Genomic DNA, 22,220 nt, shown 5'->3' with positions numbered 1-22,220 from the left:
TGTTTAGTCATTGTCATTGTACACTCTAGGCATTCCTAGATTATACCATCTCAGTCTACATCTTTCCTTCTGGTTTCATTTGTGCCCCCAGCCCTCTTCCTCTATCATTCTCACGTTTAACTTCATTCAGTGGTCTAACATTTTTGTATTACAGTTAGGGAGTATTGTGCTATCCATTTCTGAATTTTTACGATCAGTCCTGTTACATAATCTGTATTCCTTCAGCTCAAATTATCCAATATCTACCCTATTTCTATCTCCTGATGGTCTCTGCTCTTACCTGCAATTCTCTAAGTTCATTCACTAATGTTAGTTCATATCAATGAGACCATACAGTATTTGTCCTTTTGTTTCTGACTAATCTCACTCAGCATGATGTCCTCAAGGTCCATCCATGTGGTTACATACTTCATAACTTTATTCTGTGTTACAGCTGCATAATATTCCATTGCATATATACCACAGGGTGTTTAGCCACTCGTCTGTCGGTGGACATTTGAGCTGTTTCCATCTCTTGGCAATTATAAATAATGCTGCTATAAACATTGGTGTGCAAATGTCCATTTGTGTCTTTGCCCTCATGTCCTCTGAGTACCTAGCAATGGTATTGCTGGGTCAATTCTATACTTAGCTTCCTGAGGAACCGCCAAACTGCCTTCTACAGTGGTTGTACCATTTGAGATTCCCACCAACAGCGGGTAAGTGTGCCTCTTTCTCCACATCCTCTCCAGCCCTTGTTGTTTTCTGTTTTATTGATAATGGCCATTCTGGTGGGTGTGAGATGATATCTCATTGTGGTTTTGATTTGCATTACCATAATAGCCAGGAAGTTGAGCATCTTTTCATGTGCCTTTTAGCTATTTGTATTTCCTCTTCTGAGAAGTGTCTGTTTAAGTCTTTTGCCCATTTTGTAATTGAGTTGTCTGTGTTTTTGTTGTTGAGTTGAACAATCTCTTTATGTATTCTGGATCCTAGACCTTTATCTGATATATCGTTTCCAAGTATTGTCTCCCATTGTGTAGACTGTCTTTTCACTTTCTTGACAATGTTCTTTGATGCACACAAGTGTTCAATTTTGAGGGGTTCCCATTTCTTTCTTCAGTGTTGTGCTTTGAGTGTAAGATCTAGGAAACTGCCTTCTATTTCAATATTTATAAGGTATTTCCCTGTATTTTCTTCTAAAAGTTTTATGGTCTTAAATCTAGTCTTTAGATCTTTGATCCATTTTGAGTTAATTTTTGTATAGGTTGTGAGATGTGGATACTCGCTCATTCTTTTGCATGAGGATATCCAGTTCTCTAGGCACCATTTATTGAAGAGACTGTTCTATTCCAGATGAGTTGGCTTGACTGCCTTATCAAAGATCAGGTGTCCATAGATGAGATGGTCTACATCTGAAAAATCTATTTGATTCCATTGGTCAGTATATCTATCTTTTTTTTTTAACATATACATTGTTTTAATTGGAGGAGTTGTAGGTTTACAGCAAAAATGATGCAAAAAGTACAGAGTTCCCATAGTATATCTATCTTTATGCTAGTAACATGCTGGTTTGACCACTGTAGCTTCATAATATGCCTTAAAGTCAGGTAGCATGACTCCTCCGACTTCATTTTTCTTTCTCAGAATATTTTTAGCTATTTGGGGCACCCTGACTTTCTTGATGAATTTGGTTATTGGATTTTCTAAGTAACTTTTTGGGATTTTATTGGTTTTGCATTGAATCTGTAAATCAATTTAGGTAGAATTGACATCTTAACTATATTTAGTCTTCCACCCCATGAACACAGTATGTCATTTCATTTATTTAGGTCTTCTGTGATTTCTTGTAGTTTTCTTTGTATAGGTCTTTTGTATCCTTAGTTAAATTTATTCCTAAATATTTTATTCTTTTGGTTGCAATTGTAAATGGAATTTTTTTCTTATTTCCCCCTCAGATTGTTCATTACTAGTGTACAGAAACACTACAGATTTTTGAGTGTTGATCTTGTAACCTGCAACTTTGCTGTAGTCATTTATTAGCTATGGTAGTTTTCCTGTGGATTTTCGGGGTTTTCGGCATATGGTATCATATCATCTGCAAATGCAGTTTTATTTCTTCCTTTCCAATTGGATGCCTTGTATTTCTTTTTATCTAATTGCTCTGACTAGAACTTCCCACACAATATTGAATAACAGTGTGAGTGAACATTCTTGTTTTGTTCCTGATCTTGGGAAAGTTTTCAGTTTTTCCCTATTGAGTATGATGTTAGCTGTAGGTTTTTCATATATTCCCTTTATCATGTTGAGGAAGTTCCCTTCTATTCCTATCCTTTGAAATGTTTTGAGCAAGAAAGGATGTTGAATTTTGTCAAATGCCTTTTCTGCATCAATCGAGATGATCATGTGGTTTTTCTGCTTTGATGTGTTGATATGGTATATTACATTAATTGATTTTCTTATGTTGAACCATCCTTGCATACCTGGGATGAATCCTTCTTGATCATGGTGTCTAATTCTTTTAATGTTGTGCTGGATTCGATTTGCAGGAATTTTGTTGAGAATTTTTTGCATCTATATTCCATAGAGAGGGTGGAAGAAAATCTGTAATTTTCTTTTCTAGTAATATTTTTTTCTGGCTTTGGTATGAGAGTGATGTTGGCTTCATGGAATGAGTTAGGTAGCCTTCCCTCTTCTTCAGTTTTTTTGAAGAATTTGAGCAGGATTGGTACTAATCTTTTTTTTTTTTTTTTTTTTACATGGACGGGCACCGGGAATCAAACCTGGGTCCTCTGGCATGGCAGGCAAGCATTTTTGCCTGCTGAGCCACTGTGGTCCACCCACTAATTCATTCTTGAACGTTTGGAGGAATTCACCTGTGAAGCCATCTGGTCCCGGACTTTTTTTTTTTTTTGGTAGCCTCTTAATGACTATTTGTATCTTTACTTGTGATTGGTTTGTTGAGGCCATCTATTTCTTCTTGAGTCAGTGTTGGTTGTTCATGCCTTTCCAGGAAGTTGTCCATTTAATCTACATTGTCTAGCTTATTAGCATAAAAGTGGTTCCGTAGTATCCTCTCATTACTTCCTTTATTTCTGTGGGGTTAGTGGTTGTGTCACCTCTCCCATTTCTCCTTTTATTTATTTGCATCCTCTCACTTCTTTTTATCAACCTCGGTAAGGGTCCATCAATCTTACTTATTTTCTCATAGAACCAACTTCTGGTTTTGTTGATTTTCTCAGTTGTTTTCATGTTCTCAATTTCATTTATTTCTGCTCTAATCTTTGTTATTTCTTTCCTTTTGCTTGCTTTGGGGTTTGTTTGCTGTTCTTTCTCTAGTTCTTTCAGGTGGACAGTTAATTCCTCGATTTTTGCTCTTCTTTTTTTGATATAGACATTTAGGGCAATAAATTTCCCTCTTAGCGCTGCCTTTGCTGCTTCCCATAAATTTTGATATGTTGTGTTTTTATTTTTATTTGCCTGGAGATATTTACTGATTTCTCTTGTAATTTCTTCCTTGACCTACTGGTTATTTAAGAGTGTGTTGTTGAGCCTCCATATATTTGTGAATTTTCTGGCCCTCTGCCTATTGTTGATTTCCAGCTATATTCCTTTATGATCTGAGAAAGTGTCTTGTATGATTTCAATCTTTTTAAATTTATTGTGACTTGCTTTGTGACCCAGCATATGGTCTGTCCTTGAGACTGATCCATGAGCCCTTGAGAGAAAGGTGTATCCTGCTGTTTGGAATGTAATGTTCCATAAATGTTAAGTCTGGCTCATTTATTATATTGTTCACATTCTCTGTTTCTTTATTGAACCTCTGTCTAGATGTTCTGTCTATTGATGAGACTGGGGATTTGAAGTCTCCAACTATTATGGTAAATGTCTATTTCTCTTTCAGTGTTTGCCTCATGTATGTTGGAGCACTCTGGTTTGGTGCATAAATATTAATGAGTGTTATGTCTTTTGAATTCCTTTTATTAATACAGTGTGCTGGCTTGAAAGGAAGCATGCCCCCTAAGAAAAGCCATGTTTTAATATAAATCCCATTTCATAAAGGTGGAATAATCTCTATTCAATATTGTATGTTTGAAATTGTAATGAGATCATCTCCCTGGTTGATGCGATTTAGTCAAGAATGGTTGTTAAACTGGATTAGGGGATGACATGTCTCCACCCATTTGAGTGAGTCTTGATTAGTTTCTGAAGCTCTATAAAAGAGGAAACATTTTGGAGAGAGAGATTCAGAGAGAGCAGAGAATACTGCAGCACCACGAAGCAGAGAGTCCACCAGCCAGCGACCTTTGGAGATGAAGAAGGAAAATGCCTCCCGGGGAGCTTCATGAAACAGGAAGCCAGGAGACAAAGCTAGCAGATGACACCGTATTCACCATGTGCCCTTCCAGCTGAGAGAGAAGCCCTGACTGTGTTCGCCATGTACCATCTCACTTGAGAGAAAGACCCTGAACTTCATCGGCCTTCTTGAACCAAGGTATCTTTCCCTGGATGGATGCCTTTGATTGGACATTTCTATAGACTTGTTTTAATTGGGACATTTTCTCGGCCTTAGAACTGTAAACTAGCAACTTATTAAATTCCCCTTTTAAAAAGCCATTCCATTTCTGGTATATTGCATTCTGGCAGCTAGCACACTAGAACATACAGTGTCCTTCTTTGTCTCTTTTAAGTGTTTTACATTTGAAATCTAGTTTGTTGGATATTGGTATAGCTACTCCTGCTCTTTTCTGATAGTTGTTTGGATGAAATATCCTTTCCCAATGTTTCACTTTCAATCTGTGTTTATCCTTGGGTCTAAGATGCATCGTCTGTTGACAGCATATAGAGGGGTCCTGTTTTTTTAATCCATTCTGCCAGTCTATGTCTTTTGATTGGGGAGTTTAATCCATTAACATTTAGTGTTATTACTGCATGGGTAGTACTTTCTTCTAAATCTTTTGGATTTTATATGTCATATCTAATTTTTCTTTTTCTTTTTTTACTTTTACTGATAGTCTTCATTTCTATACTCTTCTCCACACCTCTCTCTCTCTCCTGTCTTTTCCTATCTGTCTGTAGTGCTCCCTTTAGTATTTCTTGCAGAGCTGGTTCTTGGTCACAAATTCTCTCAGTGCTTTTTTGTCTGAAAATGTTTTAATTACACCTCATTTTTGAAGGACAGTTTTGCTGGATATAGAATTCTTGGTTGGCAGTTTTTCTCTCCTAGTGTCTTGAATATATCATACCACTGTTTTCTTGCCTATATGGTTTCTGCTGAGAAATCGGCACGTAGTCTTACTGGCCTTCCTTTCGATGTGATGGATTGTTTTTCTCTTTCTGCTTTCAAGATTCTCACTTTCTCTTTGACATCTGACATTCTGATTATTAAGTATCTTGGAGTACATCTATTCAGATCTATTCTGCTTGGGGTACGCTGCACTTCGTGGATCTGTAATTTTAAGTCTTTCATAAGAGTTGGGAAATTTTCAGTGATAATTTCCTCCATCAGCTTTTCTCCTCCTTTTCCCTTTCCTTCTCCTTCTGGAACGCCCGCAACATGTATATTCATGTGCTTCATGTTGTCATTCAGTTCCCTGAGTCCCTGCTCATATTTGTCCATTCTTTTCCTTATATTTTCTTTTGCTTGTTGGATTTCAGATGTTCCATCCTCCAATTCACTAATCCTATCTTCTGCCTCTTGAAATCTGACATTGTAGGTTTCCATTTTTTTTTCATTTCTTCTACTGTTCCTTTCATTCCCGTAAGTTCTGTGATTTGTTTTTCCAGACTTTTGATTTCTTCTTTTTGTTCATTCCTTGCTCTTTATATCCTCCCTCAATTCATTGATTTGATTTTTGATGAGATTTTCCATGTCTGTTCGAACATTTCGAGTTAGTAGTTTCAACTCTTGTATCTCATTTGAATTGTTGGTTTGTTTCTTTGGCTGGGCCATATCTTCAACTTTCCTAGTATAATTCATTATTTTTTGCTGGCATCTAGGCATTTAATTTCCTTTATTAGTTTATTCTGGAGATTGTTTTCACTTTTTTTTTACCTAGGGTTTTCTTACTGGATGACTTTGTTGTCTATCTGTTCTTTGACATTCATTTCAGTTTATTCTAGACCTCTAGTTTAGGTTTTGTTTAACAGATCAAAATTTTTCACTTCTTGTTTCTTGATTCTTGCCCTGCCTGTATTGTGCCTTTTTTTTCTGCTTAGGAGGGTCTACTTAGGTATTATAGACGCCATTCAGATTTTCCCAGTCCCAACTGGCCTCCTCTGAGGAGGGAAGAGTCACCTGCATCAGCTTTCCCTAAGGTGAGACCCAGCAGGTTAAAAGACTTTGTTATGAAGTCTCTGGACTCTGTGTTTTTCCTGTCCTGCCTGGTATGTGGTGCTTGTCTGCCTGCGGGTCCCACCAGCATAAGGTGATATGGTACCTTTAACTTCAGCAGACTCTCCCTGCTGGAGGCATGGTTGAGAGAGAGGAGAGGTTGTAGGCTGGCTTTAATCACTTCAGTTTTCCAGACCCTGGGGTCTGAATTCCTTGAGGGAAAGATTCCACCTGAACTGGGCCCCACCCCTCTCCTGGGGAATGCACAGCCTCCAGAGAAACTGTCAGACGAGCTTAATTCTACCCCTGCCTAGGGTATTTGGAGCTGGGAAGCCCTCAGCTGTATCCAAAGAGGAGTCAAGCCATAAAAACACAGCCACAAAGAAGAAAAGGGGAAAAAAATTCTTTTCAGAGCAGGACCCCTGCTTTTTGGGTTTGCCAATCAAGAGCTTAAGTTGGTACATTGCTCTGTGTATCTCCAGGTCCTGTGTGCCCCCTTCTTTCCATCAGCACCCAGACCCTTTTAAGTATTTTGTGCTGTCTGATCAAAAAATAAACTTCTGTATTTTTTTTTTTTCTTTTCTGTTTCCGTCAGCCCGGCCCCCTCTGCACTGGGCAAAATCCTGCAACCTCAGCTTTTACTCAAGGTTCAGGTGAGCTTGGGGTCTATTTTAAGTAGTCAGAATTTGTTAATGAATTCTGCAATTGGCGTTTGGTTACACTCTACCCTGCTGCTAATAAAGTCACTTTCCTATCCCCTCTGGCAAGCAGCTTGTTGGGGAGGGGTGCCAGCCACCGCAGCTTGGGGAACACACGGTTCTGGGCAGGCTCTCAGCCGGTCCAGCTTGTCCAGACTGGGGTACGCTGTGTGTCTGGTCACTGATGTGGCCCCAGCAGTTGTTCTGTACTGTTTCTGGCTATTTACTAGCTGTTCTGGAGGACGAACTAAATCCCACGTCTCACTAAGCCGCCACCTTGACCTCTCATTGATTCAGATTTATCTTCTCTTAGTGAATTAAAATGAAGTATTTTTTCATAGCTTTATATTTATGAATGCTCGAAATAATTTTTAAACTCAGTTAATATAGTTCCAGCCTTCAGTTGCCCCAGCCAAAAATATTGTAATCCCATAGGTGTTGTTGAGAGTCAGCAGGAGTGATGTTGGTTGGTTTTTAGCAAATCATGACAATCAAAACTATTTTAACTGAAGCTTGCATAAGATTAGCTCCCAGAACTGCCTCTAGACTCCATTTGATCTCTCTTGGCTACTGATGCCTTATTTATACTTCTTTTTTTTCTTTAATTGTAACTTTCTTGATTGTAGAGTAGCACATATATACAAAGTAAAGAAATAAAAAAGGAATAGTTTTCAAAGCACTCTTCAATGATTTGTTGCAGGGCAGATTCCAGAGTTTGTCATGGGCTACCATACGATCTTCTCAGATTTTTCCTTCTAGCTGCTCCGGAATATAGGAGGCCAGAGAGCTTAAACATTTTATCATCACAGTCGACTTTTTTTTCCTGCAAAATAATGTATATACAGAAAAGCTATAAATTTCAAAGTGCAGCACCACATTTAGTTGTAGAACATGTTTCAGAGTTTGACGGGCTACAGTTCTACAATTTTAGGTTTTTACTCCTAGCTTCTCTAAAGTGCTAGAGACTAAAAGAGATATCAGTGTAATGATTCAGCATTCATATTTATTTGTTAAATCTTGTCTTCTCTGTATAACTGTACCGTCACCTTTGGTCTTTCCATCCCTGTCTTTAGAGGTGTTTGGGCTTCAGCAGTTCTAAATTTTTCATATTGGAAGAGTCTCACAAATATGGGGTAGGGGGATGAAACTACCTGATGTTCTGAAGAGACTGGACTAGGTTTCAGGACTTATCTGGACCAGGGACCCATCTGGAGATTGTAGGTTTCTTGAAAGTTACTCTAGTGCCTGGAACCCTTGTGGAATCTTATCTATTGTCTTAGGTGTTCCTTAGGATTGGCTGGAATAGTCCTGGTTGGGGGTTGGCAGATTATGATAGGTAGCAAGGTCTAACTGAGGTTTGTGTAAGAGCAACCTCCAGAGTAGCCTCTTGACTCTATTTGAACTCTCTCTCTGCCACTGATACTTTATTAATTACATTTCTTTCCCCCCTTTTGGTCAGGATGTAATTGTTGATCTCATGGTGCCAGGTCTGGATTCATCCTTGGGAGTCCTCTCCCACATCGCCAGAGTGACTTTCACCCCTGTATGTCATATTCCATGTAGTGGGGAGGGCAGTGATTTCACTTTCAAAGTTGGTCTTAAAGAGAGTGAAGTCACGTCTGAGCAACAAAAGAGGTCCTCAGAAGTAATGCTTAGGCATGCTTATAGGTAGTCTCAGCTTCTCTCCTACCTACATAAGCTTCAGAAGAGTAAGCCGCATGATTGAGGGCATGTCCTGTTGATTTGGGTGTCCCTAAAGTTTGATACAGTATCAGGGGGTTCCCTGATCATAAGGTTTAATACTTCCATATTCTTTCTCCTATCCCTCAGGGGACTTTGCCAATACTTTTTGATTATCTGCTTAATATACTGTAGGATATCCAGGCATTACAGTAATCTATATGGGATTAAAGGACCTCTTTCTTCTGTGCTCCCTGTGTTTCAGTTGTTCAAATGAGCGATACAGATAGATTGAATTAAATTATGCACTATAGAAAATTTCAGTTCCAGACCAAATAAACCTTTCTTCTGTTGTTCTCAGAGAGTATGTGTGGTTCTAAAAAATAGACACTGTTTTCCTTACCCCTGTGTTCTGAATTCTTTTTCCTCATCCTGTTTGGCTTTGTTCTTATCTCTAAATATCAGGTTATATGTCTAAAACAGCCTCTCAAAATCCAAAAATAATAATCACCACTCCGAATTCAATGTATCTGCTCCAAAAGCTTACAATCTAGGCTCCTGTTTTCTTAAAAGCATTTTCTAAAGGTGATCATACCTGTGGTAGTTAAATTCAGGTGTCAACTTGGCCAGGTGAAGGTGCCTAGTTCTATTGCTGGGAACATGAGCCAGTGGCATGTGAAACTCATCTGTTGCTGATTACATCTGCTGTCTGCTAGGAGGTGTGCCTGCTACAATGAATGTGTTTGATTTAATTGGCTGGTGCTTAAACGAGAGAGCTTTGAATAATTTTTGTTTTTAAATTATAAAAAAATTAATAAAAAAATAAAATTTATAAAGACCTGTTTTGTGCCCCAGAATATGATCTATCATGGAGAATGTTCCTTAAGCACTAGAGAAGAATGGATATCCTTGTGTTTTGGAGTACAATGACCTCTATGTGTCTGCTAGGTCTAATTCATTTATCAAGTTATTTAACTTCTCTATTTCCTTCTTGATCTTTTGTATGGTTGTTCTATCTATAGAGGAGAGTGATTTATTGAAGTATCCTACTATTATTGTTGAAACGTCTATCACTCCCTTCAGTTTTGCCAATTTCTGTCTCATGTACTTTGGTGCTCCTTAATTGGGAGCATAAACATTTATGATTGTTGTATCTTCTTGATGAATTGACCCTTTAATTAGTATATAGTGTTCTTTGTCTCTTATGATGTCTTTACATTTAAAGTATATTTTGTCTGATGCTAATATAGCTACTCCTGCTTTCTTATGGATACAACTTGCATGGAAAATCTTTTTCCATCCTTTCACTTTCAATCTGTTTGTATCCTTGTGCCTAAGATGAGTCTCTTGTAAGCAGCATATAATCTAGATTGTTTCTTAATCCATTCTGCCAACCTGTTTCTTTTAATTAATAAATTTAGTATGTTAACATTCAGATTCATTACTGAAAAGGTGTTTCTTGATTCTACCATCTTATCTTTTTAATTTTATTTATCAGATCCATATATTCTTTTCCCTCTTTCTTTTTGTATTCTTTAAATTCCCTTTAGTGGTACTCTTCAATTCTGTGCCCTCTTCCAGACCTCCCTCTCCTGTCTGTTTTTTTTTCAGTTGGCAGAACTCCTTTTAGTATTTCTTGTAGGGCTGGTCTCTTGTTGACAGATTCTTTCAGGACTTCTTTGTCTATGAAAACTTTAATCTCTCTCTCCATTTTGAAGGACAGTTTGGCTGGATATAGAATTATTGGCTGGAAGTCTCTCTCTTTCAGGATTTGAATATATCTTACCACTGCCTTCTCACCTCTAGGGTGCTAGTTGAGTAGTCTTATTTGATTTCCCTTGTACATAGTAGGTTGTTTTCTGTTTCCTTGTTGATCATCTGTCTGGTTGTTCTGTCTATAGTGGAGAGTGATGTATGAAAGACTCCCACTGTTACTGTTGAGATGTCCATAGCTCCCTTCAGTTTTGCTAGTGTTTGCCTCATGTACTCTGAAGCTCCTTGATTGGGAGTATAAACATTTATGTTGGTTGTTTCTTCTTGGTGGATTGTCCCTTTTTTATTATGTTCTGTCCTTCTTTGTCTTTTCTGATGTCTTTAAATTTAAAGTATTTTATCTGATATTAATATAGCTACTGCTGCCTTCTTTTGGTTACAGCTTATATGGAACATCTTGTTCCATCCTTTCACCTTCAGTCTGTTTGTGTCCTTGGGTCTAAGGTGTGTCGCTTGTAAGCAGCATATAGATGGATTATATATTTGAATCCATCCTACCAGCCTCCGTCTTTTAATTGGTGAGTTTAGTTCATTATGTTCACAGTTATTATTCTAAAACCAGTTATTGAATCTACTATCTTATCCTTTACTTTTTATTTTTATATTTTTTTACCCCTCTCTCTCTCTTTATCCTTTAAACTACCATAACTGTTGCTGTTCAGTTCTATGCCCTCCTCCAGACATCCCTCACCTGTCATTTTTTTTTCCCATATGGCAGGGCTTCCTTTAGTATTTCTTATAGGTCTTTTGTTGATTAGTTCTCTCATCTTTGTTTGTCTTTGAAAATTTTAACCTCTCTCTCAATTTTTATTTATTTCATTTTATTTTTTATTTTTTTACATGGGCAGGCACTGGGGACCGAACCCGGGTCTTCTGGCATGGCAGGCAAGCATTCTTGCCTGCTGAGCCACCGTGGCCCCTCTCTCTCAATTTTGGAGGACAACTTGGTGGTTCAAGAATTCTTGGCTAGAAGCGTTTCTTGTTCAGTATATTAAATATATCATACCACTGCCTTCTTGTATCCATGATGCCTGTTGAGTAGACTGAAGTCAGTGTTACGTGGTTTCCCTTGTTTGTAGTAGAGTGCTTTCCTCATGCTGCTTTCAGGACTTTCTTCTTCTCTTTATCATTTGACAGTTTGATTAATATATATCTTGGAATAGACCTATTTGGATTTATTCTATGTGGAGTTCATTTGGCCTCCTTGATTTGCATATTTATGTCTTTTTATAAGGATTAGGAAGTTTTCCCCGATTGTATCTTCATCTAACCTTCCCAGGACTTTACTCTTCTCCTTCTGGAACACTAGTGATTCTTATATTTGTGTACCTCTTGTTGTCCATCTTTTCCTAAGATCCATTTCCATTTTTTCCTCTCTTGCCATTTGTTCTTTTGTGTACTAGAGTTCAATTGCTCTGTCTTTTAGCTCACTTATTCTTCCCTCTGCTTCTTCGAGTCTGTTATTATGTGTTTTTGGTATTTTTCTAATGTGGCCTACTATATCTTTTATCTATGTGAGATCTGCTGTATCTCTTGTTTAATCTTTCAGATTCTTCTTTATGCTCTTCTAGTGTCTTCCTGATACCCTTTATTTCTTTATAAATGTCCTTTAGTAGTTGTTCTGTGTCCCTTCTGTTGTTTTGATTTGGTCATTTTGCTGACCTATTTTTCTTGGATCTTTATCTGCTTTGTGATTTTCTTTTGTATTCAGGGTGTTTGATTATCTTGTTATGGTTATTTTGTATGTTGGTTTCCTTCATGCATCTAAAGTTTTTTATTTATCTGGTTTTGTGTTGAAGGTTCCTTTTTTACACTTGGTTTATCAATAATTTCCTGCCAAATGAAGGCCTGGGTCTCATATAGGAGCTACTGTTCAACTCGAGGGCCTGTTGAAAGCTAGGCAGGGGTACATGGGTACTTCAGTGCCAGAATACCTGCCTACCATATGGGAGATGTCGGCTTGATTCCCAGCCCATGCACCCACCCCCCCACCCCCCCAAAAAAGGCAAAAAAAGCACACCTCAGCAGTACTGGGCACCAAAGTCAAAAAGAGACACCCAAAATATACTGGGAATGATCCCAGACTGGTGCTGGCAAAAGGGAGAGAAAATAAGAAAAAAATGAATAGAAGAAAGAAAAAAACCCCAATAAAATACAAATATATAAATATATGTAAATAAATATGAAAAATGAAGAAATAAAATATTAGCAATTAAAAATAGAAAAAATATATTTAAAAAACGAAGCAAGGCAGATAGGTAGTTATCCTGCCTGCTCTTACCATTTCTCGTCAGCAGGTGGTGCTCCTGAAGCTCTTCCTCCTTCAGGTCCGCCCTGCCCAACTGCAGCGGCTGGCTGAAAAGATGGCATGTGCAGCATGGTAGGGTGACAGCATGGCAGGGTGATAGCTGTTCCTGGCACAGGGGATGGGGGAGCAGACCAGTGCTTGGGGGTTAACCAACCTACAGCATCTGGTGCCCTGTGGATCTGCTACAGTGCCACACCCAGCAGGAAGGCTATTCAGCAGCACCCAGCTGGGCAACTGTTCTCAGAGCCCAGGGCATGACTTTTGGCAGTGGATGGCTAGGCCTGCCTCCAGACTTCCCAAGGACGCTGCTGGCCGCAGAGCTGCTCCAGACATTTTCCCCAGTCAGCATCTGGGGCAGGCTGGAGTGGAGGGGCGATCAGTTCCCTCGGATTTGTACCTCCCTGGGTGCTGCAGTCCATCCCTGGTGAGGTTCATGGCTGATTAGACTTACTCTCCTCTCCCCATCCCGATCCCCACACCACTCTCCCCAGGAAACACTGAAGAACCTCTTTAATCATTCACACCCCACCCCGGGACCACAGTCCCAGTCATTCTCTCTGTCCCCTGTCTTGTCCCACAGAGCAGAGGTGAATTCTGTGTTAACTTTGAAATGCTTATTAGGTGATAGTGAATATAGACAGGCTGGAGTTAAGAAAGAAGTTTGCGTTGGGGCTAGACATTTGGGTGTTTAAAAGTTGGAGACCAGTGAGCTCTGGGTGATAGTCCGTGGAGGGTGGGTATAGAGGAAGAAGAGGTCGAAAGACCCAAGCCTGGGGAACTTGAACATTTAGAGGTTGATAAGATGACTGAACAAAGGAGACTGAGCAGGAGCAGCCAAAAAGATGAGTAAGCCAGGCGAATGAGCCTGTTTTAAGTAAACAGGTCTTGGCATGCTGAACGTGCATCTCAGTACTTTTATGGAAATTTTTTTGCGGTTTTCCTACTAAGTGAAGAGCTTCTTGACGGTACAGAGTTTCTCTCAATCTCCATCTTTTGGCACAGTGCCTGATATTTAGTAGGGTCTCATCTTTGTTTGGATAAACTGCCCTAGTAATTCCTAATTGTTGAGTGCTTACAGTATAGTGGGTTCTTATTCTAGAAATGATGAGAGTTGCTTCCTCATCTACCTCTTCCTTGATTGAATCATAAATCTCCTGTATTCCTCTAGCTATAACTGATTTCCTGAAGGAGTGTGTATGCGTTTGTGGTGTGTGCATGCATATATGTTTGCACCTGACCAAAGGGAAACCAGCGCTTGGGATGGACTGAGCTAATTGGATCCTTTCTTTTATTTAAAAAATGAACAAAAGATCTTGTTCTGTAAGTACATATGTAATTTATAAAACTAGCTACTGTCAGACTCTTACAGTAACTTAAAGTCCCCCTTGCCTTGTCTTCAGTCCCACTGTTGTTTTCAAAGGTTGTCCACTGTTTAGCACTTCAGTCAGTGTCTGTCCTAGATAATTTTCTTTGACATTTACATGACTATTTCTCACATATGGAAATGTAGCTTGGTACATAAGTAGGATCATATGATGACACACATACATACAAATACAAACATACTTATGTATGCCATGATGTACTTCCTACTTCAGGACATAGCTCTAAATCATTTTTTAAAACAGCTGCCTGGTATTTCATAGATTTGGGTGTCAATTTATTTTTTTGGCGCTATGTCAAGTAGCCCAATAAAACCTAGAAAATCCTGGTACCTCTGCCACAAAATATTCCTAGAATAAGACCTCTTCTCACTATCTATATTATCACCACCCTAGTCCAGACCACCACCTTCTCTTGCCCACAACCATGGCCAAAGCTTGCTGTTTGGTCTCCTGGTCCCCTGGTCCCCTGCCCCTCCATCTCTTCTAGCACCTAGAAGGATGCCTGGTGTCAGGCAGGTGCTTGGTTAATATTTGTTGAATGGACTTATTTATTGAATAAACATCCCACCTAAGTTCTTTGTGTACATGTTGAACTTTTTTGTGGGTGGGCTGCTATTAGGATACATCCAAACTTTTACATGGCTCACAGCACATACCGCCTGGCTGCTGCCCTATCTCTCTCTCCGCTGCACTCTGCCCATATTGGTGTTTTTCCTGCATCTTGCAGGGTGCCAAATTTATTCCCACCTGTGGGCTTCTGCACTTACTCTTTTTTCTGCCTGGAGTTGCTTGCAATCTTCCTCTTTTTCCTGTCTTGTTTCTTCTCAGGAGAGATTCCTTTCATCATGTACAGGACTCTTCTCAAAAGTCACCTCCTCTGAGCAATCTCCCATGACCTCCATAGCTAAAGGAGTCCTCCTCACATCTTCTTTCCCAGTCTGTCTAATCCAGGATACAAGTGGAGGTGTCGTGTACGATGCAGGGGGTTGGCAGACTGCAGGTAAATCCAACCCCTGCTGTTTACATCCTGTGTGCCTTTGGACAAGCCACTGAATATGTCTGAGGCTGTAAGACGGGGAAAACATCACCTACTTTACAAGGTTAGGAGTAAATGGAAACATCCCTTCAGCATTTAGCACAGTTTTGTATGTAGGAGATTGGCTTTAATATTATTAAATAGATTGAGCAGGTAATATTGGTAACTATTGAGGGCCCCATATGTCTTGTACTATGCAGAATGCTTTTAGCATGGACTAGGTCATTTACTCCTTAATTTTGCGCCGTTAGATTTTCACCCTTGGGCTAACACTGCTTTCTCTTTAGTAAACAGTCCTGGTGCTTTCCCCTTGTTGTCCTGTCCACTCCCTGTCTGTATCTGCCCCACCCTCATACGCTGATGTTATGGCTCAATTCCTTTGCCAGCTTTGGGTGCTATAAACAACCTGTTGTAATTACAGACATGCATCTGCTAACATTCAGGAAGTTGTTTGTGTTAATAATTGTTACATTTTCAATTATGTCTACTAATCCTCTTATAGGAAATATGGTTATAGGTTATGACCTTTTATGGAGCGAGGGATCAGAACTCAAAAAGAATGTTAAAACTCAGTGTACTTTTCAGTTGTGTAAGTCTGGCTGCAGTGTTAATTAATTGCCTTGTGGGTGACTTAGTGTGATACTGGATTCGTTTCTGTCCTGGGCTGGTGGACATGGCTTCTCTGGGCCCTGCAGGAATACTCATGGGGGTAGATGAAGCTTAAAAAAAAATTTAATTATTTTCTTCCTGTCTGAACATGGAAGATGACCCTCTCTTGAAAGCATGGTGGATGTTGTCATTTCTTTTGCTCATGGCTGTTTGAGGTGCTTTGGAGGGAGAATGAAATGACCTGGGCCTTTTCATGGCCTATATATGTCCTGATATACCTGGTGAGGTTATGCAATTCTAGTCTTGGACTTTGTAGACAGACTCCAAGTTCTGCTTAAAACAATTTTGTTCTCACTATTGAAGCAATTCTTTTTCCCAACTAGTTTGCTGATTTCAGTATTTACTATTCCATAAGCAGCTGTGTCCTTTTGGGTACACGTCTGTTTTGCATAAACTATGCACGCTAAGATGTCTTATGGTGCTCGGAGAAGCCGTAGGGTGATGTTGGGGAAGCTCAACAAAAGGGAACTGGAATAAGGGCTGCCTCTATCTTACAACCACCCAGCTCTATTTCCTTTTACTTTGTTTCATGCACATGAGGACATTCATTTCTTTAGATTGCTGGGTTTACAGCTCAATCAAGGTCAGTTCAAACATATAGAAGTTTGTTCAGAGTGCTGAGATAAATGAGTCAAGATATAAAGTTTTTTTCCCCAGTATTTCTTTTGTTTCAGTCTTGAATATTATTCTTTTCAGTTGAAAGAAAACAAATGTTCAAATATAAAGTTATGGACATTAAGTTCCTTGGATTTACCTGTAAGAATAGTTAAGCTTTTAGTTGTTTATCAAAAATAAGAAATCTCACTAATGAATAAGTTCCTATCCTAATGGAGTTACAAAATTTTGAATTTTGCAGACTGATAATATATAGGTTTAAATTACTTGTTTGTTTTAAATGTTTGTCTTTGAGAGTAGTAGCTACTGTTGTTAAACCAGCCTGATCGTTTTCCTGTGTTCTTCATGTTTTTCCTTAATATTAATTGTGATAAAAATATTGTGACTAAAGAGGAATCGGTGTCGGGAGGAGCCCTGCTTTGTTTTCAAGCTGCATGCTATTTCTTCCCTTACTCACCCCCCCACCCCCACGACTGGTCTAGACTGGTCTAGCGGTAGTTGCATGCAATGGGATTGTGACCTTTTTTTTTCATACCAGCATTATTGGTAGATAAGACAAACACGTAATCATTTATTTTATTCTAAGCATAGCTTCCTCTTAGAATGAAAATCATAGTTAATATTTAAATTTCACACAGAATTTGACAACTTCTCTCCTAAATAAAGTTACCTTAGTTCTGAGATGAGTTTGAGGTGTAAGAAAATACTTCCAACATTTTTTCAAAATATTTAGGAAACAGTTTAGTTAGAAGCACACTATTGAATGAAAACATTGCATTTTTAGAGTAGTTAAAAAAGGAACACTATTTAAAACACATAGCATCCATAGGAATTGTAACTTCTGATTTTGCAGCAAAGAGAAACATAAACTCATATTACTTGTTCTTATTTTTAATATTAAGAGTTCTGATACTAAGATGGTTATAAAAACTTCTGGTTATAAGTAATTTAGCTTGATGGGTAATAGTATGGCAGGTTCCATATTCTGTGTGAGAATGTTGGGAACCTGCTGTTTGTTGTTTTGTCTACATAACTTGAAATAGTGGGAATTTCATCTTTGTCTGAACTCCTGAAGCATTCACCTGGGTTTACAGAGTGAACAGAAGTCTTCTGTGAATTCTCCAGACCCTCTAGCTTACTTCCATTGTCTGTACTGTTCAGGAAATCTTTCAGAACTTGCTTGAAGATGTAGACTATTTCCCATGGCAATACATCATTTTCTGCCAAAACTTCTCGAAATCTAGAAGGAAAGTAATAATAATCAATCAAGAAAATTTATTTTGTTGTATCATTTTATGTGTAAAATATGGCTTAAATAATGTTTTTGTAATATTAACTATCCAATTTTTAAGTACATTTCTTTAAAATTATGCTTCTACTTAAGAAATTTTAAATGTAATTAAAAAAATTTCCTACCCACTAAGGTATCAACAGATATTTTTGTCCAGTTCCTCCCTAGGGATTTTGTGGAGTATTAATACACATGATTAAAGAACTTACACGATATAATACAGTTTCCAATCCAGATATATGGAGAACTTAGATTTGACAGTAGTAAATAATAAACAGCACAAGAAAAGAATGTCACGTCTTTACCTGCTGAGAATAGTTCCGGTTTGGCAAGGTTGGACTTGTGAACAGAGAGCTTCAAGCTGCCTCTGTTCAGTAGCGGGGATGGTTGTATGGGGAATCTGGTAGTTTCTCAGCCAGTTGTAATCCACACCAGTTTTTTTCACTTTTTGTTCATTTTCAATTTCTTGTATTAATCTTTCTCGCTCTTTTAGATGCCATTTTAATTCCCGGAGCAGAGTTTTTGTCACTGCGTCTGAGCCAGGATAATGTGTTGGTTTGTAGGAATCATTTTTTGGCCGTTTCATCCACCCAAAAAGTGGCATTTTTAGCCTATGGAGATATTCTCACTTGTTTATTTGCATAAAATGTTATGGCTCGATGAGCCAATATTTGTTTCTTTATAATGAATTTGTAGAAAAGTACATGAATTTTTCACCAATTAGATATGCAGGTCAAAATAAGATTAGAGCATTGGATAAAGTCTTTTAATTACTAACTAGGTCAGTTCCAAAAAATAAGCTTTGAAAATACTTTTATGTGGCTAAGGAGAAATTAAATATACAAGGTCAGAGATAATCTACTGACTCAACAGTTTATGAAAATATTTATACTAGCATGCTATTAAAAGTTCTTAGGAAGCTCTAAAATATTAATTTATAGAAAAGTATTATCTAAAATCCCACTTCTGATTTGCACTTTGAAAAGAAAAGGTTTAAAGCATACCTCTTAAGTTGATGAATCCGAGGTAGTGGTGTTGCTGAAGAGTTCACTTGAATTGTGATGCTGTGTTTTGCTTGGCACCGTCTGCTCTCCTGGACATGCCCCTGTTGAAGGAACGAGCCTCCTGGTCTACCCACTGAAACTCTGTTGGAAATAAACTTTCTATGTTAGGAATGAGGCTGTGATGATCTTTGTGTGGAGAAGATGCTCATTAATACACCTTGTAAGTAAGCTAGAAGAATGACAAAAATAACTGACTAATTGTCACAAGTTGTATAATGGACTATGTTTTAAGTGTTTGCAAAAAATGTCTGCAGCTGTGGATGCCTGTCCTGAACACAGCCAGCCCGTCTCTGGTAGGAAATGGAGAGGATGGTCTGGAGCAGTGCCTGCACGCACCCTGCTAAAGTTAAGACGGTCGCATGATGTGGTGCTTTGCTGTGCATAGCTGTAGGTCACAGTTTAGTGCTGTATTTTTATGCCTGTAGAGTGCTAAAAATAACCATGTTGCTTTTATTCTTCAGCTTGACTTTCAGGCCATTTAGAAGCCAGGTCACTATCCCCCCTAATGAAAGCAGGAAAGATAAATCAGACTGACCAAAAAAAAAAAAAACCCAAACCAAACCAACCACATTCTGAGAAAGGTCACAATGAGCAAACCAGGCAAAGAATGCTGCCATCAGTCATGTGTGAAAAATTTAGCAAATGTAATGCTCTGTACGTATTTTTGTTTTTCTAGCTTAATAGCTAAATTTGAATATTTAAGCAAGTTGGAATGCTAGTTAAAATATAAACACTTAAATAGATAACTTTAAAAATATTCTTTATAATATTTACAAAGCTAATGATAAGGCAATAATAGGTTAAGGCCAGGAAAAAAAAGATATTAGGAACATGTAAAGTGCAAAATAGAATCTTAGAACTTATTATGGAAAATTGCTTTAGTGTTTTTGATTTACCATTTGGGAGAGTTCCTATGTGTAATAGTCTTTATTCTCATTTTCTATGAAAGTGGTGTTAGTCTTTTGCTGAGGAGTGGACAACGATATAAAATAAGAGGTCTTTTATTTTCAAATTCTTTGTCAAATGACTGTGTCGTTGCTTTTCCTTTCCCCTCAAACGAACTGTGCAGAATGACATTGCTGAAATATTAGACCTGCGTGTGCCTGGCAGTGGAGTATGTGGTGGCTCTACAGCTAGCTCCTCTCACATGGGGGGAAATGCCTGCTGTCAGGGTTCCTTAGCTTCAGCTGGAAGGATTTCACATCACATTGTGGATAGTACTGTGAGGAAAGGAGGAAAGTTCATCACAACAGAAATGTCCTGCCACATTTTCTCATAAAATTAAAATAATGCCTGCCACTTCTGCCTTGGAATAAACCTCTTGTTGATCCTTTAAAAAATTTTTTGCCTCTGAAATGGTAACAAAAGTATATTGAATATGGAATATAAACCAAATTTCCAGTCAAGACCCCCTGCAGCCTTGCATTGTTCCTTCCACTTTTGTTTTGCTCCAGAGTAGATCTTTTGTTTTAGCCAAGCCTGCCAGCTGGTGTTTGCCATGCCTATTTCTGACCTTTCTGCTTTGGTTAAACTGACTCTGTCTTCACATGTGCTTATTCTTTCTCTTCTCTATGTATCCACATTTCCTTTTTTTTTAGGGCCCAGCTCAAATACCAACTAGTTTTTTCCTTCTGTCTGAGGGAAAACATCAACATACTTTTTCTTGACTTAACTGTCCGTTAACACTGCTTTATTTCACTTTACTGTTATACTTACAGAAAACCTGGTCTTTGCTCTTGTTCTCTCTTCTTTTCATCTGTGCTCTGTCTTCTGTGATGGTCTGCTTTCCATGTTTCAGACACCGAGTGTCTGCTGTGGCTGGATCCTAATCAGGGGATGGGGGACCAGCAGTGAACCAGTCAACGTAGTCTCTGCCCTCACTGGGCTACCCTTCCAATAGGAAAGATGACTACAGAAACTATTCAGCAAGATGCTTCTAGCTGGCCAGGTTGTGGAACAAACCTGAGGTCTTCCCCAACTAGAGCTGGAGGTCTGGAACCTTTCTAGAGTTGAGGGGGTGGGGGACGTCCTTTGGGCAGAGATGTAAAGAAGATCATGGGAGTGGCCATGGAGAAGCTTCTTGAAGGTAGTCTCCCTTCTCTCGACTTGCTTAACAGCCTTTTCCCTTGAGACTTTCCCAGAACTTTTCTTACCACCTCAGCTCACATTGAGTAGGCCTTCTGTTGAGCTTCTTGCGTGTATAAACCAACTTTTCTTGTGTTTAGTGTGCTACATATATTATTACAAATTTAATATTTACTGTTTCTTTCTATTGTTAAATTGAAGTAGAGACCAAATCTCATACTCTGATTAGTTTTTCAGCTACCACTGTATAGATAGAAAACATAAATAAGTATATTTATTTATAGATAAAGAGGTAAGAAATATCTTTTTATTAATCCTTCCTGTTTATCAGTATATTAAGAGGTTAATAGGGCATTTTATTTATTAAATGTTTTTAGTAAGATGAATGGATTGTTTGAAATGAGTTACAACCTTGTTATGCTATTTTTTCCTGGGAGAAAAAGTTAAGACTTAATTCAGTTTTTTTTGGTTATTATATTTTCCTTGACTACTACATGTTCACTGAGTAGTATAAAGTTTTATGAGTCTCAGTGAAATAGGAATATATGATTCATTGTATGTGTTTGTGTGTGTTCTAGTTTGCTAGCTCCCATAATGCAATATACCAGAAACGGAATGGCTTTTAAAAAGGGGAGTTTACTAAGTTGCTAGTTTACAGTACTAAGGTTGAGAAAATGTCCCAATTAAAACAAGTCTATAGAAATGTCCAGTCAAAGGCATCCATTCAGGGAAAGATACCTTGGTTCAAGAAGGCCGATGAAGTTCAGTGTTTCTCTCTCAAGTAAGAAGACACATAGCGAACACAGTCAGGGCTTTTCTCTCAGCTGGAAGGGCACATGGCAAACACTGCGTCATCTGCTAGCTTTCTCTCCTGGCTTCCTGTTTCATGAAGCTCCCCGTGAGGCATTTTCCTTCTTCATCTCCAAAGGTCACTGGCTTGTGGACTCTCTGCTTTGTGGTGCTGCAGCATTCTCTGCTCTCTCCGAATCTCCTTCATTCTCCAAAATGTTTCCTCTTTTATAGGACTCTAGAAACTTATCAAGACTCACCCAAATGGGTGGAGACATGTTGTCACCTAATCTGGTTTAACAACCACTCTTGATTTAAATCATATCTCCAGGGACATGATCTGATTAAAGTTTCAAACATACACTATTAATTCTACCTCTATGAAATGGGACTTAGATTAAAACATGGCTTTTCTAGGGGACATACATCCTTTCAAACCAGCAGTGTGTTTATGTAAAGATTTAAGATGTGGAAGGAAGCACATCAGCAGATAAGCAGGGAAGCAGAATTGTGG

General features: G+C 38.5%; 2 protein-coding genes across 8 annotated transcripts in view; one reads left to right on the top strand and one right to left on the bottom strand.

Moving 5' to 3' along the window:
* TDRD9 (tudor domain containing 9) overlaps window positions 1-22,220 on the top strand; it is a 231,751-nt gene that overhangs the window by 4,874 nt on the left and 204,657 nt on the right. Inside the window, exon 2 of one of the 7 annotated variants that reach the window (XM_077128393.1) lies at window positions 6,909-6,966. The exons of the other annotated variants lie outside the window; for them this stretch is intronic. Coding sequence (XP_076984508.1) covers window positions 6,909-6,966 — 58 coding nt within the window. The remainder of the gene's footprint in view (window positions 1-6,908; window positions 6,967-22,220) is intronic. 7 annotated transcript variants of the gene reach the window in all.
* RD3L (RD3 like) lies at window positions 17,353-19,282 on the bottom strand. Its single transcript, XM_077128399.1, has 3 exons — window positions 18,773-19,282; window positions 18,074-18,379; window positions 17,353-17,717 (listed from the first exon to the last, which is right to left on the bottom strand). The coding sequence occupies exons 2-3, from the start codon at window positions 18,370-18,372 to the stop codon at window positions 17,426-17,428; spliced, it is 591 nt and encodes a 196-aa protein (XP_076984514.1). The 5' UTR covers window positions 18,373-18,379; window positions 18,773-19,282; the 3' UTR covers window positions 17,353-17,425.

Source organism: Tamandua tetradactyla, chromosome 14 (assembly GCF_023851605.1).
Source record: "Tamandua tetradactyla isolate mTamTet1 chromosome 14, mTamTet1.pri, whole genome shotgun sequence".
Classification (NCBI taxonomy): domain Eukaryota; kingdom Metazoa; phylum Chordata; class Mammalia; order Pilosa; family Myrmecophagidae; genus Tamandua; species Tamandua tetradactyla.
This window is presented reverse-complemented; position numbering and strand designations above follow the sequence as displayed.